This window comes from Sinocyclocheilus grahami, unplaced genomic scaffold (genome assembly GCF_001515645.1).
Source record: "Sinocyclocheilus grahami isolate Dianchi unplaced genomic scaffold, SAMN03320097.WGS_v1.1 scaffold1646.1, whole genome shotgun sequence".
In the NCBI taxonomy this organism is placed as follows: Eukaryota; Metazoa; Chordata; class Actinopteri; order Cypriniformes; family Cyprinidae; genus Sinocyclocheilus; species Sinocyclocheilus grahami.
Window position 1 is genome coordinate 10,094 of NW_015506825.1, and position 9,281 is coordinate 19,374.

The 9,281-nt window shown below is 38.9% G+C and overlaps 1 protein-coding gene across 3 annotated transcripts in view; it reads left to right on the forward strand.

Annotated features, from left to right (window-relative positions):
* LOC107571753 (band 4.1-like protein 3) overlaps window positions 1–9,281 on the forward strand; it is a 36,306-nt gene that overhangs the window by 6,355 nt on the left and 20,670 nt on the right. For 2 of the 3 annotated variants that reach the window (XM_016258112.1, XM_016258114.1), the window contains exons 7-10: window positions 3,107–3,259; window positions 3,344–3,441; window positions 3,513–3,688; window positions 8,271–8,497. In XM_016258112.1, the coding sequence (XP_016113598.1) occupies window positions 3,107–3,259; window positions 3,344–3,441; window positions 3,513–3,688; window positions 8,271–8,497 (654 nt within the window). Of the gene's footprint in view, window positions 1–590; window positions 917–1,659; window positions 1,705–3,106; window positions 3,260–3,343; window positions 3,442–3,512; window positions 3,689–8,270; window positions 8,498–9,281 lie in introns of those variants that run through there. The other variant, XM_016258113.1, reaches the window with a different exon arrangement.

Genomic DNA, 9,281 nt, shown 5'->3' on the forward strand with positions numbered 1-9,281 from the left:
CACACACACACACTCTCACACACACACACACACACACACACACACACGCACTCACACACACACACTCACTCACTCACCCTAACACACTCACTCACCCTAACACACATACACACACACACACTCACTCACTCACTCACCCTAACACACTCACACACACACACACTCACACACACACACTCACCCTAACACACACACACACACACTGCATGAGCATTTCATTATGTGTCATAATGCAGCTCAGCTCATGGCATGATGATGATGATGGAGTCTAATCACAGAACACACGTGTGTTTGGATTCAAATACAGCCGTGTGCACACGGTGAGGCTTAAAGGAACAGTTCACCCACAAATGAACGTGCGGAAAATGTGCTCACCCTCAGTTCATCCGAGATCAGGATGAGTTTGTTTCTTCATCAGGTTTGTAGAAATGCAGCACTGCATCAGTGTCTCAGCAATGGATGCTCTGCAGTGAATGGGTGCCGTCAGAATGAGAGTCCAAACAGCTGATAAAAACATCACAATAATCCACAGCACTCCAGTCCCCATTCAATCCTGATCTCGGATGAACTGAGGGTGAGCACATTTCCAGCAAGTTTTCCTTTTTGGCTGAACTATTCCTTTAATATTTCTGATATAAGTCTTTTCTATTCTTTAAGTGACTGAGTAATAATGTTTTGCATGTAAATGTGTGTCTGTATTCTCACACACACAGCCTTTCAAACCCTCTCACTGACGAGTGACTCGTTAATAATCAGTGTTCAGTGTTAATCGTTGTCATTGTTTCTGGTGTCAGTCGATCTGTCAGATGTTCAGCTCAGTCAGAATGAATCTGATTCTGCTTCGGGCCGGTCGTTCTGGGTCACAATCGACCGTCACAAACCAGATAGAGACAAACACACACATGACAGAGTTTGGGTGGGTTTTATAGCAAAGATGTAACCAAATAGTCAAGATAGTTGAAGTAGATGAAGTCTATAAATTTAAAGAATTCAAGAATCTGAATATTGGCAGAACGTGTCACGTCAGTCTTTTTTGAAATCGTCAGTAGTTTATAATCAACATATTTTTAGTAACACTTTACAATAAGGTCCCATTAGTTCATGCATTAACTAATATTATCTAACAATGCGCACAATCTTTGTTAACATTAGTTAATAAAAATGTAACTGTTCATGTTAGCCGAGGTTAAGTAAATAATAATATACAATATTTGATTTTAATAATGTATCAGTAAATGTTGGAATTAACTTGAACTAAGATTAATGAACGCTTTAGAAGATTCATCTTAAAGTTGCATCTTATGTTGAATCTTATGAATTTCCAAAATCAGATTTATCATGGATGATTGGTGATTGATCAGTTTATATATTGTGATTCAATTGATTTTGCTTATAAAGCATCCCTTAATTTCCTCTTGAGGCCGTTTGAATCCATCGTGTTGTTATAATATGGCTGATTTAACTGGATTCGGTGAATGTGGCCGCAGTCGTAAAGCTCTTCTGCCGATATTCACACACAGATGATGTTTCATGTCATCTATCATCTCATGTAGTGGTTAAACAGATTAACAGCAGACACACAGCTGAAGCATGAACGTGTGCGTGACGCTCGGTTAGATCAGCCGCTCTTCTCTTCTTCCCCTCTTACTGATGATCTAGTTGATAGGACGATTCTTTCACTGCTTTTCTCCAGCTAAAGGAGAGGTAAGATGCATTCGTGTATATATGTGTGTGTGTGTGTGTGTTCTCTATGTGTGTCTTTGTGCATGACCATGAACTGAAGTCATTGTCTAAGCAAAGACTGTTTGTTGAGAGAACCTCCTTCTGTTTCATGCTCATACATCTCAGTAGAAGCTCACAGGAGAGTCGAACCCGTTCACCATGAGCGCCTGTGGATCCAGCCCTGCCCATAGAAGAGAAAAATCACACTTTAAATGGATAACTCCCCCAAAATGGAGCATTCTGGCATCATTTGTGCACCCTCATGTCGTTTATTTCTTCAGTGGAACACAAAAGAAGATATTCTTGAAGAACGTTGGGAACCAAACAACTTTAGACCCCATTGACTTTCACTGTATGGACAAAAAAGAATATATTCTGAGAAATGTCAACACCGTGAAAGCCAATGTGGTCTAAAGTTGTTTGGTTCCCAGTGTTCTTCAAGAATATCTGCTTTTTGTGTTCCACAGAAGAAAAGAAAGCCAAACAGGTTTGGAACAACATCAGGATGAATAAATGATGAAAAACTGGTAGTTTTCGGCTCTGCTATTGCTTTACAATCTCAGCTATTTCTCAGAGACGCCAACAAGATAAAATTATCTTCTCCTGAGAAAAAGACCCCAGTAATCTCACACGTGTCTCCTCTAGGCTTTCAGAAAAGATCTCAATACTGTCTCAAACTGTGCTCAGATTTGCCAAGATAGCAATCAGAAGTCGGCGATCTCATTATTAACTCAGTATTTCTCATCAGATTATCTGAGCTGCTCCACATACTTTTTATAGTAGAACATCTACTGAGCCTTTGAGAATTTGTGTCTCATTTTAGGAGAAACATCTGAGACTTGAATAAGAGTCTCCTCATTGTTCGTGACCCAGTTTCGTATAGTAGACCTGCTCAAAATACCCACTAGAGATGTGAATTGTGCCATTTTCCCCACAATCCCCCTTGATTCTTGTGTGAAGTGATGTATTCAAATGCATTTTCGTAGAAAATTAGCTCCGTAGATGGTTCTAGAAGTGCTGGAGTTCTGCTGAATGGAGCTCAAGTTCTCACGTCTGTTCAGCTGATGCTTTTCAGAAGTATTTCAGATCTGGCGCCGGTTCATTGGGTTTCAATAACATTACACATGCGAGATTGTGAATGCAGTGATGAATAGAGATTGTGACTCAAAATACCTGCTTCACTTCCGCCTCTCAGAGGTTCAGATGAGAAGATGGATCCACTTTTAGTTTACTGCACAAACACATGACAACATCACAGTATCTCTCTCTGTTCCTCTCAGGCCAAAAGTGTTTGGCTTCCACTCATTCATTTAGAAACCACACGTTTGTTTGTGCTTGACTGTGTGATGATGATTGGCACCTCTCTAATCCAATGGGTGGTCAGGATTCAGAGGGGGTGGAGATCATGTTGGGCGTGTGTTCCTCCGGGCTCCTCATCTACCGCGACAGACTTCGCATCAACCGCTTCGCCTGGCCCAAAGTCCTCAAGATCTCCTACAAACGCAATAACTTCTACATCAAGATCCGTCCAGGCGAGGTGAGAACACCATCACGCCTTCTCCAGGGGACCTTCACAGTTTTGGTGAAGTTTGCTGACAAGAGAACGTTTGTTTGTCTCTAGTATGAGCAGTTTGAAAGCACGATAGGCTTTAAACTACCCAACCACAGAGCGGCCAAGAGGCTGTGGAAGGTTTGTGTGGAGCATCACACGTTCTTCAGGTCTGTAGAGGTTCTTCTGTATGTTTGCTGTGTTCTGTGCTCAGTGGTAATCATGGTTTGCATCTCGACAGGTTGGTTTCTCCAGAGACTCCGCCTAAGAAGTTCCTCACACTGGGTTCTAAGTTCCGCTACAGTGGCAGAACACAGGCTCAGACCCGACGGGCCAGTTCTCAGATCGTCCGTCCGGCGCCGTACTTCGAGCGTTCGACCAGCAAGCGCTACACGATGTCACGGAGTCTGGATGGAGGTTTGTTTGCTTTTGTTTTGATTTTATTTAGTTACGGGATCTCGGCTGGGATTATCTATCTATCTATCTATCTGTCTATCTATCTATCTGTCTGTCTGTTTGTTTGTTTGTCTGTCTGTCTCTCTCTCTCGCTCTCTGTCTGTCTCTCTCTCTCTCTGTCTATCTGTCTCTCTCTCTGTCTGTCTGTCTGTCTGTCTGTCTGTCTGTATGTCTGTCAGCTGTCTGTCTGTCTGTCTTTCTGTTTGTCTTTCTGTCTGTCTGTCTATCTGTGTGTCTGTATGTCTGTCAGCTGTCTGTCTGTCTGTCTATCTGTGTGTCTGTTTGTCTGTCTGTCTGTCTGTCTCTCTCTCTCTGTCTGTCTGTCTCTCTCTCTCGCTCTCTGTCTGTCTCTCTCTCTCTCTGTCTATCTGTCTCTCTCTCTGTCTGTCTGTCTGTCTGTAGATACTTAATATAAGCTGTTTTTTCTTTGAAACTTTAGCAAAGCTAATGATATATAGTTGTTGTGATATCAAATGGCTCATGTTTGTCTGTTGTTCCTCTGACGTCATCATCTCATTGGGTCTCACTGGCGTTTGAGTGTCTGTCATCTGCTTTGCTTCATGTCCTGTTTGCTCTCCTCATCCTCAGTATCAGTCATTAGCAGACGTCTGTTCTATTTTCTCTTACGTTATGAAAGAGTTTTCAGACAGAAGCGAGGCTCGCGGCAGGACTGGGATTTTCGACTCATTAACATGTAATCTCGGCTCCTGGGGCCTGGAACGCGTTTGTTTAATTTCCTGCTTCTGGTTTAATTGGAGCGTTTCTGATGTGTTGCAGCATAAAGCCGGCGGTCTCAGAGCGCATTACTGCACTGCGCGTGAATACTAACACACATGATTCACAGAATGAATGGATGTGTTCAGTGTAGAGAGTGTGCTGCATCTTTAACTATCTCTTCTTGTTAAACGTCTGATTAAATTAATCAAACATCATCATAATGGGTTTCTATACTTAAGATAGAATGATAACACTCTAGTTTATTGACATCTAGTAGTTAGAGAATACTCATTATCTGGATAATATCTGGTTAAAGTGTTTGGTACAGTGACTTTATAAAGTATTTGGACACTTCAATCACACACATAAATGTCTCAATGTCACTGCATCAGAAATAAAATATATTTGTTTGTGGTTAATTAGTGGATGATGTTGGTAATTAATGGGATTCTCTCTGTCTGTGGTTGCTCTGAACATCCACTAAAAATCACCAAAACACCCGCTGATTCAAACCAGTCTCATTTTAGTATCATTGAGATACTATATATATATATTTTTTTTTTTTTAATGTTTTGAATTTTTTTTTTTGTACTTTCATTTTAAATTTAATTACAGTTTTTATAATTTTTTGTTTTTTAAAATGTGTCTGTATAATGTTTAAAATTAATATATTTTTCCAGTTTTATTTATTTTGTACAGCAAGTTATTATAAAATGACATGTTGCTTTGGCAACTAGCTGAAAAAAAAAAAATTTTTAAATTTTATTTCAGTTAACATTTAGTTCATTTAAAACATATTTTATGGGTTTTGTTTTAGCCTACTATAATAATCCTGATTCCAACACATTGAGACTTCACGCATAATGAAGAAACGTAACATTAGTGAAGAGAAACAATCCTGTAGATACAGACACTTATGAAAGACATCCAGACGTTTATAAATGTGACTGAGGTGATTAGACACTTTCAGAGGTTAATGTATGTTTCTGCGTGTGATCTAGTCTGATGTGTGCGTCAGTGTCTGTGATGCTGTGTTTGCTCAGACGTGTGTGTGTGTGTGTGTGAATCTCCTCAGCTCGGCGGACGCCAGTCAACACAGCGACAGTCAATGTAAATGGCACTAGACCAACAGGTAGAGGCGTTTCTCTGTATCCCTGACGCTTGTAGATACAGCTTGTTTGATCCTGATAGTCTGAGGTTGTGTGTGCATGCGGCAGGCATGCGCTGGTGCTCTAGCGCGCTTCTGCTTCAGACACCTTTGATTTTGCACATGCTGTGTCTGCGTCAGTGTTGTTTTACAATCATTGAGATACTAATAGTTTTTATTAATATTTTAAATTGTTTTTTTATTTTATATTTCATGTTTTCTTTTTTATCCTAGTTAAAGTTTGAGTAATTTTGTTGTGTGTTTTTGACATTTTTATTATTATTATTTTGTATATGTTGGTGTAGTTTTTATTAATTTCATTTCAGTTTTAGTTTTAGTTATTATCCGTTTTAAATTAATGAAAATGAGAAATGTTGCTTTGACAACTAGCTGAAATAATGTTTTTATTTTTATTAAATTATTTTATTTTTTATTATGTTTTAATATGAGTACTTAATATTTAATTTTTAATTTTTATTAGTATAAATGTATATTAATAATGATTTTATTAATAATTTTTAATTGTTTATTATTTTATTGATTTAATGTATGTTTCTGCGTGTGATCTAGTCTGATGTGTGCGTCAGTGTCTGTGATGCTGTGTTTGCTCAGACGTGTGTGTGTGTGTGTGTGAATCTCCTCAGCTCGGCGGACGCCAGTCAACACAGCGACAGTCAATGTAAATGGCACTAGACCAACAGGTAGAGGCGTTTCTCTGTATCCCTGACGCTTGTAGATACAGCTTGTTTGATCCTGATAGTCTGAGGTTGTGTGTGCATGCGGCAGGCATGCGCTGGTGCTCTAGCGCGCTTCTGCTTCAGACACCTTTGATTTTGCACATGCTGTGTCTGCGTCAGTGTTGTTTTACAATCATTGAGATACTAATAGTTTTTATTAATATTTAAAAAATGTTTTTTTTTTTTTTTTCATATTTTCATTTTTATCCTAGTTAAAGTTTTAGTAATTTTGTTGTGTGTTTTTGACATTTTTATTATTATTATTTTGTATATGTTGGTGTAGTTTTTATTAATTTCATTTCAGTTTTAGTTTTAGTTATTATCCGTTTTAAATTAATGAAAATGAGAAATGTTGCTTTGACAACTAGCTGAAATAATGTTTTTATTTTTATTAAATTATTTTATTTTTTATTATGTTTTAATATGAGTACTTAATATTTAATTTTTAATTTTTATTAGTATAAATGTATATTAATAATGATTTTATTAATAATTTTTAATTGTTTATTATTTTATTGATAATATTTTATTAGTAATTTTATTTAGTGATTTTATTTCAGTTAGTAACTTTAATAACCCTGGTCTGTCACTGTCGGCTGGCTTTGTTTGTAATTGTCTCTAACAGTCTGGTTAAAATAAGCCAAAGTCTCACTGAAACATCATTATGTGTGCATCATTGTTCTGTTTTATTGATTAATGCAAAGTTCAGTATTACAGGCAAAAATGAGGAAAACTAGCACTGCATCACTTAACCAGCTTCATGTTCAGACTCGGTTCTTCTGTAGAAATCACTCAATATTGTACGGTGGTACAAGCATCAATAATTATAGCTTCTTTAGAGCTTTTAGAGCAACAAACCGTGAATCACAGTGAATCCATCACGATCACGCCCTAGACCAGTTACAATGATTTATTTTGTAAACTTTGTGAGAAAAATTGACTTTGCAAACTTCCAGAAGTTAAAAGCACCATATCCAAAAACATTCCATTTATATTCCCTGAGCTCTGCTTCGATTAGATTAGATTCAGCTTTATTGTCATTGTGCGGAGTATAAGTACAGAGACAGTGAAATACAGCAATGCAAGGGTTTATTGCACCAGAAATAAACCAGAGTCATTCAGTTTTTCCTTGATCGTTATCCAGCTTCTCTTTGATGATTATAAATAAACTTGTTCTCATAAACGACCTCTGTAATGACTGACTAACCTCTTCACATGTAACTGAATGGACATACATTGCTGTGTTTACATGTGTGTGTGTGTGTGTGTGTGTGTGTGTGTGTTTATTGCCATTATGAACTAATGAGCTCATGCTTATGACATCACAACCATGAAGATTCGTGATTTCCTATTAGTTTAGTTGATTAAATGTGTTTTAGTGCATTGAAGTATTTTGTTTCGGAGAGAACAAAAAACCTGGATTTATAAACGATATATATAATGCTGTAGTTAAAAATAAAATTAAAATCTTAAAATTAAAGGCATTGATGGATCCATGAGGAACATTTAACAGCCATAGAATCTTTCTATTGATCAAAAGGTTCTTTAGAATATTAAAAAGTTCTTTATATTAAGAAAAAAATGGTTCTTTTAAGATCTGTTTAAAGAAAGATTTTTTTGTTGAACCAAAAATCACTGCAAAAACATACTTTAGGAACCATTATTTTTAACAATGTTTGTAAATAATATTATATTTTAAGTAAACAAAGGCAATAGTAAAGATGCAGAATAAAATAATTCTGCAGTCTTAATTCAGTGATATAATGCAGGCAGTGTTTGTTGTAGTGAATGCAGATGCAGCACTGATGTCTGTGTGTGTGTGTGTGTGTGTGTGTGTGTGTGTGTGTGTGTGTGTGTGTGTGTGTGTGTGTGTGTGTGTGTGTGTGTGTGTGTGTGTGTGTGTGTGTAGAAGTGCGCGGGCTGTGTGTGTGTGTGTGTGTAGAAATGGGTACGGCCTTGTACGGAACGGCCAAAGGCATTGCCATGAGTGACCTCATCACCACGGTAACGCCGGAGAAGAAAGTCGAGGAGACGCGCGAGGAGGAGCGTGAGGAGACTCAATCGGTGCTGGTGGAGAGTGTGTCGGTGCTGGAGGAAGAGGACGAGATAACGAAAGCCACGGAACCGTCGCTGCCGAGCCCACTGACACCGGCCCGACAGGACACACGGGTAAACAGACCCTAACTAACACTAACTAACCCACTGACACCGGCCCGATAGGACACAAAGATAAACAGACCCTAACTAACACTAACTAACCCACTGACACCGGCCCGATAGGACACAAAGATAAACAGACCCTAACTAACACTAACTAACCCACTGACACCGGCCCGATAGGACACAAAGATAAACAGACCCTAACTAACACTAACTAACCCACTGACACCGGCCCGATAGGACACAAAGATAAACAGACCCTAACTAACACTAACTAACCCACTGACACCGGCCCGATAGGACACAAAGATAAACAGACCCTAACTAACACTAACTAACCCACTGACACCGGCCCGATAGGACACAAAGATAAACAGACCCTAACTAACACTAACTAACCCACTGACACCGGCCCGATAGGACACAAAGATAAACAGACCCTAACTAACACTAACTAACCCACTGACACCGGCCCGATAGGACACAAAGATAAACAGACCCTAACTAACACTAACTAACCCACTGACACCGGCCCGATAGGACACAAAGATAAACAGACCCTAACTAACACTAACTAACCCACTGACACCGGCCCGATAGGACACAAAGATAAACAGACCCTAACTAACACTAACTAACCCACCGACACCGGCCCAACAGGACACACGGGTAAACAAACCCTAACCAACACTAACAAACCCACAGACACCGGCCTGACAGGACACATAGATAAACAAACCCTAACTAACACTAACTAACCCACAGACACCGGCCCGACAGGACACAGGGGTAA